Consider the following 14,625-nt stretch of genomic DNA (forward strand, 5'->3'; position numbering starts at 1 on the left):
TGGGAAAAACACTGAAAGAGATTATACTTCAAGCATTACAAGCTAAATCCCAGGTGATTTTTCTACTGTATCTGTAAAAGAAATACATTGGTACTCAGGATTTTTTTTATATACCATATATACCATTAATAATATAACCTAAAATCATCACATTGGGTAACTGGATGTGTCAGTGTGCAGGATGTGACTAGATCCTTATTATTATTTTGCTTATTGTAATGCCAAGTCAATGTTCCAGGTCTCCTAACTAACATGGAGAAACGAGGGGAGGTCTGAGACACTCTCAATATGTTCCCAAGATGATCTTTTACAGCTACTTCATTTATTAGCACATACAATAGATCATATACAAATCACCACACCTTTGGGTGGTTGCAGCAGTCTTGAGTTTTCAAATAAATGTTTCTTTCTTATTGGTAGAATAACAGTATCCTTCAAGTCTGTTATTACATCATCCAGCCCCGCAATATCACTCCATGTTACCTGGAAAGAACACAGCCAAATGTTACATGCAAACCTACTGAAGTTTAGTGACCTCATCCTCATATATGCAAGTAATGGTGCATTACACAGGATTCAAATTTATCTCATTCCTGATTTTCATCAAAGCCAGATGCAGCTAATTAGAGAACCTGAGATGTTAAAGTCAATTCTTACGCAACTCTGGATCCAGAGGCTTCCCACGCTTTCATGCGGTCCCTCACCACTCACCGGGACCCTCAACACCCTCTTCTGCCACAAGCATGGCCGTACTGCACCTGCTCGAGCACAGCTGCGCAGTAGCAGAAGTGACTCTGGCTAATTCATTTCAATTTCCTTAATTGAGTATTGTTTGTAAAAACAAACCAATCCCCATACACTATTCCATTTTTTTTTTATTAGAATTTTCCGCCACGGTTGATAGACAAAAACATCAAAAACCGTTATTGATTTTTATTTTATTTTTTTAATCGCAAAAAAATCAAAACTATGCATGTTTCATTTTGTTTGAACATGTTAATGAGTACTGTGCAGTGCAAATTACCTGCTCTTTACATCTCTTTTTGAATATTAATCCCAAAGAAAACATTTATAGTTTGCAAATAATAAGAGAATTGTAACAATGACATCTGCCTGTAAAACAGGAAACAGAGTGAGGGTGCTGTGGCTGGGCCACTGGTTACATACCAGCATGCTGAGGGGGTCCACAAGGTGAGCTGCAATGCTCATTTCATACTCAGTCAGCTTTACATTCTTAACACCGATCTGTCTCATCAGCTTCTCAGCCTGAAAAGAAGAACACAGTCACAAGCAGGTTTATTTTGTATAGTTTCTCTCGTATCTGGGTAATGTGACCAGCGTCATCTACAGGCTCCTAGACAGAGTAGTCAGGCATATATTGAGGTCTCCCAAAACACCATTTGGCCATTGTTATGCATGTAAAATGTCTAACAAGTAACTACCAATCACATATTGTTGGCCACAGAGATACGGCATAGTAAAAATGTATTATCTTAGTCTGTCGTCATCATCAAAGGTTTGTGCAAGTCTGATAACAACATATGAAAGACATCCCTAGTACATGTGCATTACACAGAGAAAGGAGTTGTCTGAAAAGATTTGTGTGGCTGGTGGTAGTCATAATTTATTAGATTGTAAGCTTGCAAGGGCAGGGCTCGCTCACCCTTTGGTGTCTTGGAATTTGTTATACATTTTATTCAGCATGTTACATTTGTCACTGTAATTACTATGTCTACCAATTCTGTATTTTGTAACAGTGTCTATATTTGGTGTACATAATTGTCTGTATTATTATGTACACCATGTTTGTTTCTTACTTTGTACAGTGCCACAGAATATGTTGGCGCTTTATAAATCAACTAGTAAAAAGGCCTGCCCGGTAAAAAAACGGGCACTAGGCCACGGCCGCTAAACCCCGGCAAAGTCAAAGTGCATACCGACATTTCCAGCTCACCCGTCCCCCACCACTCTCCGGAGTATATGCACACAGGGAGGTGTTGCTTGCTTGGCAGTTGGAAAAAGCTGTTATTTCCCACAATGCAAAGTCTAGAAGCAGGGACACAGGGACAGGACGCAGAGACACAGAGGTTTTATTATATAGGACTAGTAAAAAGGCCCGCCCATTTAAAAAACAGGCGCTAGGCCAGGGCCGCTACCACCCGCGCACACAGACGTGTCCTACTTGCCCATGTCCCACCTCTGTCCGAAGCATATGCACAGAGGGAGATGTTGCTTGCTTGGCAGTTGGAAAAAGCTGTTATTTCCCACAATGCAATGAGGTTCACAGGCAGCAAACTGTCAAGTCTGGAAGCAGCAGAGACGCAGGGGTTATTATATAGGAAAATACTAAATTATTTAGAAATATGAATTATATGCACATTCCTTAAATGCAACCTTGGCATAAATTGAGAACTTTCCCATGCAGGAGAATTTACCATCGTACTGTCATACCTGCTTCTGGGCTTCGATTTTCTGCTTTCTGGTGGGATCTATGGCATCTACCATCCATTTGATAGTAAAGTAGGTAACTGCGCCAAATATCGTCAGTCGGAAGATCAAGCCAACAACTTCATTTCGGCTCAGGGGGCGAGAAAATGCTTCTGAGTTGACCATTTTCTAATCAACAAAGTAAGAAAAGAGGATGCAGGTTAAATAACAATTATATTTGCCATTTTTGAAATGAAGCAAAAAATACATGACCATTAGATTGTGAGCTCCTTTGAAAGATAGTAAGTAACATGACTATATACAGTGTGTAAAAGCAGAAGAGATCAATGCTTTATACAGATAAATACACAATAATAATAATGATGATGATGATGATTACGGTATGTTTACACATTTGTTAAGTAATTGATATCTATGTTTTGGGTGGAGTTAGAATATCTTAACTATAAAAAAAACAAATTATATTTGTTTTGTTACATCACAGAGATTGCACCGTTATACCTCCCCAAATTGCCTGTCCTGATGAAACACCATTAGAAAGCCGCATGATGGCGTGCTACCCCACTGATGGCTTCCTTGCTATGTACTACAGAGCACTAATACAGAATCTCAGCAGTAAGCATGTCACTATTATTTCACCATTGTGGAACATAGACACAGTTTCTTCTGTGGGGGATCACAATAGACTCTGAATGTGTCACAACTCGCTCCTGTAATTGTTGTGAAGGCCCTTAAAGGGGCACTACAGCGAAAAACTGTAAAATTTAAAATATGGGCAAACATATACCAATAAGAAGTACAGTGGAGGAAATAATTATTTGACCCCTCACTTTGTCCAATGACAAAGAAATGAAGTCTGAACAGTATCATTTCAATGGTAGCACAATAAGGGAAAGAGGCGCCCTGATTTGAATAAAAGCTTTTAAAACCAGTTTAAAAACGAAAAAGAAAAATGAGGTATCTTACCTCAATGACGAAATCTCTGTAAACTTATAAAAGATTTTTATTTGAGCGCAGGCAACGCGTTTCGCGGGGCTGAGCCCGCTTCCTCAGGCCAATACAGTGCCAAATGACAGAAATCATGTAGCATAGGGAGCCTCAATTAGTCACCCTCATTAAGGACACCTGTCTTAACTAGTCACCTGTATAAAAGACACCTGTCCACAGAATCAATCAATCAAGCAGACTCCAAACTGTCCAACATGGGAAAGACCAAAGAGCTGTCCAAGGATGTCAGAGACAAAATTGTAGACCTGCACAAGGCTGGAATGGGCTACAAAACCATTAGCAAGAAGCTGGGAGAGAAGGTGACAACTGTTGGTGCGATTGTTCGAAAATGGAAGGAGCACAAAATGACCATCAATCGACCTCGCTCTGGGGCTCCACGCAAGATCTCACCTCGTGGGGTGTCAATGGTTTTGAGAAAGGTGAAAAAGCATCCTAGAACTACACGGAAGGAGTTAGTGAATGACCTCAAATTAGCAGGGACCACAGTCACCAAGAAAACCATTGGAAACACATTACACCGCAATGGATTAAAATCCTGCAGGGCTCGCAAGGTCCCCCTGCTCAAGAAGGCAAATGTGCAGGCCCGTCTGAAGTTTGCCAATGAACACCTGAATGATTCTGTGAGTGACTGGGAGAGGTGCTGTGGTCTGATGAGACCAAAATAGAGCTCTTTGGCATTAACTCAACTCGCTGTGTTTGGAGGAAGGAAAATGCTGCCTATGACCCCCAAAACACAGTCCCCACCGTCAAGCATGGGGGTGGAAACATTTTGCTTTGGGGGTGTTTTTCTGCTAAGGGCACAGGACAACTTAATCGCATTAACGGGAAAATGGACGGAGCCATGTATCGTGAAATCCTGAACGACAACCTCCATCCCTCTGCCAGGAAACTGAAAATGGGTCGTGGATGGGTGTTCCAGCACGACAATGACCCAAAACATACAGCAAAGGCAACAAAGGAGTGGCTCAAGAAGAAGCACATTAACCTCCCTGGCGGTAAGCCCGAGCTGAGCTCGGGCTATGCTGCGCAGGGGGAGATCTCAGCCCCTGGTGGGGCGATTTTTATCCTGTAAAGTGCTGTACGCGCAGCTAGCACTTTGCTAGCCGCGCGTACAGCTTGATCGCCGCCGCTCTGCGGCGATCGCCCGCACGCAGCGCCGCAAGAGGCCACCCCCCCCCGCCAGAGCCCTGCGCTGCCCGGACCAATGAGTTCCGGGCAGCGCTATGGGCTGGATCGGAGACGTCTGACGTCCATGACGTCATTCCGATCGTCGCCATGGCGACAGGAGAAGCCAAACAGGGGAGCGCGTTATATACGCGTTCCCCTGTTTGCTATTGTTGCCGGCGACGATCGAACTAGAGGGACACATGCGCCCTCTAGTGGAGTTTCATGTAGCTACCACTCTGGTAGCTTTACATGAAACATAAAAATTTTTTTTTTTTTAAATTGGATTTCTGCAATTTTTGCAGAAAAAAATTAACCGTCAAGGAGGTTAAGGTCATGGAGTGGCCTAGTCAGTCTCCGGACCTTAATCCAATAGAAAACCTATGGAGGGAGCTCAAGCTCAGAGTTGCACAGAGACAGCCTCCAAACATTAGGGATGTAGAGATGATCTGCAAAGAGGAGTGAACCAACATTCCTCCTAAAATGTGTGCAAACTTGGTCATCAATTACAAGAAACATTTGACCTCTGTGCTTGCAAACAAGGGTTTTTCCACTAAGTATTAAGTCTTTTATTGTTAGAGGGTTCAAAAACTTATTTCACTCAATGAAATGCAAATCAGTTGCTATCTTTTATTTAAGGTTATTTGTTCGATTTTCTTTTTGATGTGCTATCTGCCACTGTTAAAATAAACCTACCATTGAAATGATACTGTTCTGAGACTTTTCATTTCTTTGTCATTGGACAAACTTACAAAATCAGTGAGGGGTCAAATAATTATTTCCTCCACTGTATATTTTTCCAGAGTAAAATTAGCCATAATTTATTTTTTTCCTATGTTGCTGTCACTTATAGTAGGTTGTTGAAATCTGACAGAAGTGACAGGTTTGGACTAGTCCATCTATTTATAGGGGATTCTCAGGGATATATTTATTTTCAAAAGCACTTAGTGAATAGCAGTTGCTCTGTCCAACTGCCCAAAAACTTTGTAGAGAGCAGGGAAGCTGGTCAGCATCACTGTTTAAATCCATTTCCGGGAATAGCTTTATAAAGAATAAAAGCCTTGCTGAGAATCCCCTATGAAGAGATGGACTAGTCCAAAGCCTGTCGCTTCTGTCAGATTTCTACTGCCTACTGTAAGTGACAGCAGCATAGGAGAAAAGTAATTTATGGCTCATGTTACTCTCAGAAAAAAACAAAAACGTACTTCTTATTTGTATATGTTTGCACATATTTTACATTTTACAACTTTTCGCCATAGTGCCCCTTCAAGGCCTGTACACACAATTAGTGTTGCTCAATGACCTGATCCCTTGCCTACATTGCAGGGCAGAGCAGACGCTTTGCACTCCTGCAAGCGAGCAAAGGGGGGGAGGGGGTGGTGGAGCAGCACGGAGGTAACGTCACACGGTGGGCGGGGACATGGAGGTGGCTGTATCTTACCTGTCAATGATCCCACTCTGCCTGCTACACTTGACTGGTGCCACAGTTGCATGTTTTGTTCCTCATCTTACGTGCTTCTTCTACTATTGCTTCCACAGTGAATGGACAGCAGAGAAGGCAGGGAAGAGGAAGAGCTGCAAACACAGAAGCAGCTGCATCACCAGGCGAGTGTAGAGGTTGGTATATGATCACTGGACAGGTAAGAAAGCCAAAAATGACCTCCCCTAACTACCACTGGAGCCCCTCAGTAAAATACAGAAAGTGTAATACATTATATTTTACCATCTCCAGTGTTTGTTCAATCAAAATTGAATACCAGACTTATAGGACAACTGAAGCAAAAGGAATATCGATGCTGCCATATTTATTCCCTTTTAAAGGATACCCGAAGTGACATGTGACATGATGAGATAGACATGTGTATGTACAGTGCCTAGCACACAGATAACTATGCTGTGCTCCTTTTTTTCTTTCTCTGCCTGAAAGAGTTAAATATTAGGTAGGTAAGTGGCTGTCTCAGTCCTGACTCAGACAGGAAGTGACTACAGTGTGACCCTCACTGATAAAAAAGGGGCTGGGCGGACGCCGCAGGGAGGGGGGGGGGGGGGGGGGGGGGAGTATGTAGCTAGCGCTAGGCTAGCTACATGCTACATGAAGTCATACCGGCAGGGAGGTTAATACCAGTCGCCTGGCAATAATGTGGATCCTCTACCTCTAATACTTTTAGCTATAGACTCCGATCAAGCATATGAAAATAAGGTGTTTCTGACATTGTCAGATCTGACAAGATTAGCCACATGCTTGTTTCTGGTGTTATTCAGACACTACTGCAGCCAAATAGATTAGCAGGATGCCAGGCAACTGGGATTGTTTAAAAGGAAATATGGCAGCCTCCATACACAGCTCATGTCAGTTGTCCTTTAATGCTATTGATATACATTCTCACTCTGTGGGATGTTTAAGGCATGGGACCCATATTGCAACGGATTACAAAGCACCACCGAATTCCAAAATCACTAAAGCATGTGATTTGGAATGCGATTCCTGGAATGATCACAATTTGGCTCTGCAGCCACTGATGCAACAGTTCCCAAAATGCTGCAAGCAGAGATTTGTAAATGCAATGCTGTGAGTGGGATCACTCCCATTGACTGCAAAGATGCCTGGAACCTTGCTGATCTATTTGGCTGCAGTAGTGTCTGAATAACACCAAAAACAAGCATGTGGCTAATCACTGGTATAGCACTCTGCAGATCAACAGCCAATGGCCAGCACAGCAAAAATCGCTCCCAGGCCTAATGCTTGTGGTAGATAGTCTCCCTGTAGAATGTGTACTGCTGGTAGCAAATATCCGCACTCTAGGCCGAGACACTGTCTAACTGCATGAAGTTTGTATGCTCTCCCTGTGGGTCTCCTTAGGGTACTCTAATTTCCTCCCACATCCCAAAAACAAACAGATAGGCGAGTGTGGTAGGGATTAGGGCGTTTGTCTAAGTTAAGGGACCCAGCAGGAAACTTCATAGGGAACAGTTCTCCAATTACAGCACAAAGCGTTGTGATTGGCCGAATAGTGTGAGATACTATAACCTGTTGAAAACCTAGCAGTGTGAGAGGCTGCTGTCCACCCCATCACGTCAGTAGAAGTTCCCTGAGGTTTCCTGCTGGATACCCTCAACTAGACTAGCACCGTGATGAGATTGCAAGATCCTCTGATGAACACTCTACAATGTAAAAGCGCTTTGGAAGATGTCAGCGTTATATAAACCCAATAATAATCAACCCAATAAGTGTTAATTATAGGCTTGTTATGTTGCTTTATGCATTTTATGTTGGATAGCCATGTTCCTTTATGCATTTTATGTTGGATAGCAATGTTCTATCTCCTTCAACACCTTCAAGAAGGCCCTCAAAACTCACCTTTTCACTCTGGCCTACCACCCCTCACAAGTGCTCTAAACCCACAGCTGAACTCTGGTCCCCTACCTCTCGTGTCCCTACCTCTCCCTCTAGATTGTAAGCCTTTGGGCAGGGTCCTCCTCCCTTTGTGTCCGACCTACCTGATCATGCACCTCCATTACTGTGCACCCATGCTACGCATTTCAGTGAACCTAACTTGCCTAATCTCCATGCTCCCCTCCATTGACTGACTAAGCATTACCTTGTATTCATACTGTGCTGTGTGATCTGGTTTTCTTGTATTCCTGTATTGTCATATTGCTGTTTGTCACCCCAAAATATTGTCTGTAACCTAAATTAATGTCCAGCGCAGCGTAATATGTTGGCGCTTTATAAATACAATAAATAATAATAATAATGTTGCTTTAGGCATTTTACGTTGGATAGCCATGTTGCTTTAGGCATTTTACGTTGGATAGCCATGTTGCTTTAGGCATTTTACGTTGGATAGCCATGTTGCTTTAGGCATTTTACGTTGGATAGCCATGTTGCTTTAGGCATTTTACGTTGGATAGCCATGTTGCTTTAGGCATTTTACGTTGGATAGCCATGTTGCTTTAGGCATTTTACGTTGGATAGCCATGTTGCTTTAGGCATTTTACGTTGGATAGCCATGTTGCTTTAGGCATTTTGCGTTGGATAGCCATGTTGCTTTAGGCATTTTACGTTGGATAGCCATGTTGCTTTAGGCATTTTACGTTGGATAGCCATGTTGCTTTAGGCATTTTACGTTGGATAGCCATGTTGCTTTAGGCATTTTACGTTGGATAGCCATGTTGCTTTAGGCATTTTACGTTGGATAGCCATGTTGCTTTAGGCATTTTACGTTGGATAGCCATGTTGCTTTAGGCATTTTACGTTGGATAGCCATGTTGCTTTAGGCATTTTACGTTGGATAGCCATGTTGCTTTAGGCATTTTACGTTGGATAGCCATGTTGCTTTAGGCATTTTACGTTGGATAGCCATGTTGCTTTAGGCATTTTACGTTGGATAGCCATGTTGCTTTAGGCATTTTACGTTGGATAGCCATGTTGCTTTAGGCATTTTTACGTTGGATAGCCATGTTGCTTTAGGCATTTTACGTTGGATAGCCATGTTGCTTTAGGCATTTTACGCTGGATAGCCATGTTGCTTTAGGCATTTTACGTTGGATAGCCATGTTGCTTTAGGCATTTTACGTTGGATAGCCATGTTGCTTTAGGCATTTTACGTTGGATAGCCATGTTGCTTTAGGCATTTTACGTTGGATAGCCATGTTGCTTTAGGCATTTTACGTTGGATAGCCATGTTGCTTTAGGCATTTTACGTTGGATAGCCATGTTGCTTTAGGCATTTTACGTTGGATAGCCATGTTGCTTTAGGCATTTTACGTTGGATAGCCATGTTGCTTTAGCCATTTTACGTTGGATAGCCATGTTGCTTTAGGCATTTTACGTTGGATAGCCATGTTGCTTTAGGCATTTTACGTTGGATAGCCATGTTGCTTTAGGCATTTTACGTTGGATAGCCATGTTGCTTTAGGCATTTTACGTTGGATAGCCATGTTGCTTTAGGCATTTTACGTTGGATAGCCATGTTGCTTTAGGCATTTTACGTTGGATAGCCATGTTGCTTTAGGCATTTTACGTTGGATAGCCATGTTGCTTTAGGCATTTTATGTTGGATAGCCATGTTGCTTTAGGCATTTTATGTTGGATAGCCATGTTGCTTTAGGCCTTTTATGTTGGATAGCTATATTTCTGGGCATTTTATTCAGCTAAAGCAGTGTCTTGTACCAGTGATGAAACATGACACAGGACACCAGGAGGTGCCTACATGGAAATGCCTTCTGTTTCCCATGGATGTGTGGTGACCTTGGTGAATGAGACCAGGCTCGTACTGAGCCACCGAAGTACCGATTTTTCCATCGGTGGGCCTTAGCCGCTGAGAAGGGGGGAAAGTGGGCACAGAGCGGCGGGGAAGCCTCCCCCTCCCTCACCAAGGGCCCCCCTTTCCACACTCCCCCACCCCCCTCCAGAATTGCAGCCAGTCAGCGGAACAACTTACCGAGATCGATAGCTCTGCGTCCCGCTGGTCTGGTCTCCTGCACTGACACTGTCCAATCACGCTCCCACAGTATTTCCTGTGAGAGCGTGATTGGACATTGCAGTGCAGAAGACCAGACCAGCAGCGGCACGCAGTGCTCTCTGATCCCGGTAAGTGATTCCCGCTCGCTACCGCTACAATTTTGGAGGGGGCCCTAGGTGAGGGAGGCTTCCCCCCCCTCCCTGCCGCTCTGTTCCCACTGCCCCCACTAACTGGGGACCAGCCTTTGTGGGGATATCTGCCGCCAATCTAATTGCATTTTGTGGGGATATCTGCCGACAATCTAATTGCATTTTGTGGGGATATCTGCCGCCAATCTAATTGCATTTTGTGGGGATATCTGCCGCCAATCTGATTGCATTTTGTGGGGATATCTGCTGCTAATCTAATTGCATTTTGTTGGGAAATCTGCAGCCAATCTGATTATATTTTGTGAGGAAATCTGCCGCCAATCTGATTGTATTTTGTGGGGATATCTGCTGCCAATATGATTGTATTTTGTGGGGATATCTGCTACCATTTGACTACTTGATGAATTATCATGAGGCATGTAACTACTTGATTATTTTTATCTAAAATGTATCTGGTCGGACCTAATCTCTGAATAACACAGCTACTTATTTTGTTTTGTTTTGTTTGTTTGTTTTTTAAGTCTGCCTATGACCCATCATGACCACCCCCATGTTCCAGTGCGTGGTGACACCCATCTATTTTTGCTGTGCTGTATGTGGACATGTCCTTATTGGAGACTGTCCTCAGAAGTGCTCACAATCTATTCCCTACCATAATCATGCAAAATTTCTAGAGTACATGTGTATGTGAGCCCAAAATGGGGGGGCGCCCTAGGATGAAATTTTCTTGGTGGGCCCTTGGTGTCCCAGTCCGACCCTGTGCGTTACCCAATGCCTATCCTCCTGTCCCCCACTTGGTGAATGGCGCCTGCAACACTCATGTTCGCCTTTACGGATATATAAAACACAAAATAAATCATCAAATAACTATAAAAATGATAGAATATTGAGAACTCTCCCATCACTCCCTCAGCTGTCACACCACACAATTTCCCCCCTACACTTCCTGTGCAGCGTCCCCCCCCCCGCCCCCCCTTCCTGTGCTTCTGTCACTTCCTGCCTGTGATCGCTGTCACTCCTGGGTGTCTCGGCGGTGCCATAAAGCCGGTGAGCGATTTCTGGTTGTGAGTGCATGATGGGTGGCCAGTGCTGCCACTCCTCTCCCGGCTGTGGCTGCAGGAGGGGCTGTGCGGCGGGAAGGTCACAGCAGAACATTCTCCCGTTACACCGGCCACATGCTTAGAGCGCACTCAATGCCGGTTCCTGTAATGCAAGCTGACTGATCTGATGTAGGAAACACTGAAGTCACGCTTCCTGCAAAGTGATCGAGCTGACTGCATGCTGGACAGAAGAGTGACAGGTCTCATTAAGGGTCGGACTGGGACACCAAGGGCCCACCAAGAAAGTTTCAGCCTAGGGCCCGCCCCCCCCCATTCCCCCTCCCCATTTTGGGCTCACATACACATGTACTCTAGAAATTTTGCATGATTATGGTAGGGAATAGATTGTGAGCACTTCTGAGGACAGTCTCCAATAAGGACATGTCCACATGCGCAGCAAAAATAGATGGGTGTCAGCACTCACTGGACCATGGGCGTGGTCATGGGCAGACTTAAAAAAATAAAACACAAAATAAGTAGCGGTGTTATTCACAGAGATTAGGTCCGACCAGATACATTTTAGATAAAAATAATTAAGTAGTTACATGCCTCATGATAATTCATCAAGTAGTCAAATGACAGCAGATATCCTTACAAAATACAATCAGATTGGCGGAAGATATCCCCACAAAATACAATTAGATTGGCTGCAGATTTCCCCACAAAATGCAATCAGACTGGAGGCAGATATCCCCACAAAATGTAATTAGATTGGCGGCAGGTATCCCCACAAAATGCAATCAGATTAGCAGCAGATATCCCCACAAAATGCAATCAGATTGGCGGCAGATACCCCCACAAAATGCAATCAGATTGTCGGCAGATTTCCCAACAAAATGCAATCAGATTGTCGGCAGATGTCCCCAGTTAGTGGGGGCCCCCATGCTGGAAGGGGGGGCAGTGGGCACAGAGCGGCGGGGAGAGGGGGAAGCCTCCTCCCTCCCTCGCCTAGAGCCCCCCCTTCCGCGCTCCCCCCAGTTAGGTAGGCAGGTCTCAGTGTGCCCCAATGCTGGAAGGGGGGGCAGTGGGCACAGAGCGGCAGGGAGGGGGGAACGCAACACGTCCGATCGCACGCCATCTGCGCTACTATGCGCTGCGCAGCAGATCCCATTCATTACAATGAATGAGATCTGCGCTGCGATTCCCAAAAATGTGTGCAGCACGCGATAGCGCAATCCATATGATGGGAACGGTAAAAGGGCTATCTATGCCCTTCTACCGTTCTTGCGTGTTGCACACTATACGCGCTGCCAAAATGCACACGGCAGCGCGTATAGTCTGAACAAGCCCTCAGTAGTTCCGCTGGCTGGCTGCAATTCTGGAAGGGGGGGGGGGCCTAGGTGAGGGGAGGCCTCCCCCCCCCTCCCGTGCCCACTTTCCCCCCCTTCCTGCGCTGTGCCCCCCTCCTTCTCAGCTCTGGGGCCCCCAGGAAGCGGGCTGGAAAAGGCGGCTCAGTACGAGCCTGCTATAGTGTGCAAAAAAAGAGAAGTCACATCAACTCGGAACAGGTACACTTGATGTCGATGTCCACGTTATTTACGGGTGGAAATCCAAGGTCACCGCCAAAAAAACTCACCTAAATCAACACAGCGCCGAGAAACTCCGGCTACCTTCGAACAGCAATGGCAGCCGGGAGTCCGGCGCATGCGTGGTGATATCCAGCTGTGCGCCTGCGTCTGTCTTCAGTGTCAGTGTGAGGCTGTGTGAGCTGTCTCACGTAGAGAAGGCGGGGGGCTGAAGAAGAAGCTTGGGCAGAGGGTGGAGGGGACTATATAACAAGGGCCGAAGCCAACGGGTGACAGTGTGGCGATACCGGGCGCTGGGTAGAGGACGTGTGAAGAGGAGCTGATAGATGAGAAGTGACAAGAGGTGAGAGAAATCTCTGTACTTCCATCAGCTGCATGCATGTCCCTAGAGTTACTGCTGCTGCTGGGAAACTTTTATTGCTCTGCTGCAACCAAGGATCTGCTTGTCAGAGATGAGTGCTGAAAACAGAGCAAGAATATTCTGGGGTATGGCAGGATCATAGTGTGATTGGTGATCATTAAGGTGCCCATTAATGGTACAACTTTTTTTATCAGATGTGATCTTCAACGTGATTTTTGCAAATGAAAGTCATTGGAAAGTAACTATCAACTGTTGCTTAGGGCATTTTTGTTTTCTTCCGATTTGATCATCAATTTCAACATTTGGATTGATTACATTTTCTGTTCCGATCAACCGCCACACACTGTAGTTTTCTGTTCAATTTGATTGTATAAATTGCATCGAAAGATCACATCTAATGAGAAAATTGCACTGTTAATGGGCACCTTGATGTGGATGGAGCTTGCTGTTGGACTTGTGTATTGAATGCTGTCAGCCTGTCATTTCATTAATGTTTCTACACTGGGATTTCTAGAATATGATACAGCCCACAGTGCAAAAGCATGGAGGAATCTGGTTTCCCATAGACAACTGCTCATCTTGAGTTCTTTTCCTCTTGGGATAATTTATCTAAACCAGTGCAGAGAACATTGAAATGACCAATCAGATTTTTTTTTCTTTTAAACTCCTATATCTACTTCCACTTTCACCCTAATGTGCCTAGCACTGGTTTTATAAACACCCCCATGGTATTGAAAAAAAAAATCATCATTGTCCAACTGTGGTATTGACAATGATTGCAATACAAACTGCAGTGGATGACACTTGGTTTATCAGCACAAATGCATACACCTGCAGGAAGCAGTTACCTGTGCCAACCGTGCTCAGATTTTATGCAGTGATCTCTTAAAGAGAACCCGAGGTGGGTTTGAAGAATATTATCTGCATACAGAGGGATTGCAGAGTGCAGGGGGACCTTAGTAGGGTTTGGGATAGCAACAGAGGCTGGGCTGTATAGGCAGATCCAGCCTCTGTATGCAGATAACATTCTTTAAACACACCTCGGGTTCTCTTTAATGCCTGATATCCCAGGGCTGGAGCTAAAATACGCTATTGCAAACAAGTCTTCTCAAGTGGCAATGACTAACTACCTGGTAATTTTCTCCCTGCTTAACCAGTCAACAATTAATCTAGGTGTGCATTTTTAGCAGTGCTTTGGCTTTCTCATTAATCGCTGTGGGCTGGAGTGGCGTGATGTGGCAGAGCGGTGCCAAGTGCAAGCTCATTCACAGAGAACCCCCAGCAGGAACTGGTTTGAGTGGATTTGTGCAATGCTGACACTTTCTCTATCTCTCTCTTAGTTTTTCTTCCATTTAGTATTTCCCTTTGCCTGCCAAGCGTTTAACCCTTCAACGTGTGCAGCGA

The 14,625-nt window shown here is 44.6% G+C and overlaps 2 protein-coding genes across 11 annotated transcripts in view; one reads left to right on the plus strand and one right to left on the minus strand.

Annotated features, from left to right (window-relative positions):
• The window catches only part of LOC137535770 (outer mitochondrial transmembrane helix translocase), a 31,440-nt gene extending 18,426 nt beyond the window's left edge, over nt 1-13,014 (minus strand). Inside the window, exons 1-4 of one of the 5 annotated variants that reach the window (XM_068257665.1) lie at nt 12,911-13,014; nt 2,452-2,616; nt 1,168-1,266; nt 363-483 (exon numbers count right to left, since the gene is read on the minus strand). In XM_068257665.1, the coding sequence (XP_068113766.1) occupies nt 363-483; nt 1,168-1,266; nt 2,452-2,613 (382 nt within the window). In that variant the 5' untranslated portion in view covers nt 2,614-2,616; nt 12,911-13,014. The other 4 variants (XM_068257666.1, XM_068257668.1, XM_068257669.1 and 1 more) reach the window with 4 other exon arrangements.
• P4HA1 (prolyl 4-hydroxylase subunit alpha 1) overlaps nt 2,279-14,625 on the plus strand; it is a 110,609-nt gene continuing 98,262 nt past the window's right edge. For 4 of the 6 annotated variants that reach the window (XM_068257659.1, XM_068257660.1, XM_068257664.1 and 1 more), the window contains exon 1: nt 13,036-13,203. In XM_068257659.1, coding sequence (XP_068113760.1) covers nt 13,187-13,203 — 17 coding nt within the window. In that variant the 5' untranslated portion in view covers nt 13,036-13,186. Of the gene's footprint in view, nt 2,629-6,159; nt 6,261-13,035; nt 13,204-14,625 lie in introns of those variants that run through there. The other 2 variants (XM_068257661.1, XM_068257662.1) reach the window with 2 other exon arrangements.

This window comes from Hyperolius riggenbachi, chromosome 10, assembly GCF_040937935.1.
Source record: "Hyperolius riggenbachi isolate aHypRig1 chromosome 10, aHypRig1.pri, whole genome shotgun sequence".
Taxonomy (NCBI): Eukaryota; Metazoa; Chordata; class Amphibia; order Anura; family Hyperoliidae; genus Hyperolius; species Hyperolius riggenbachi.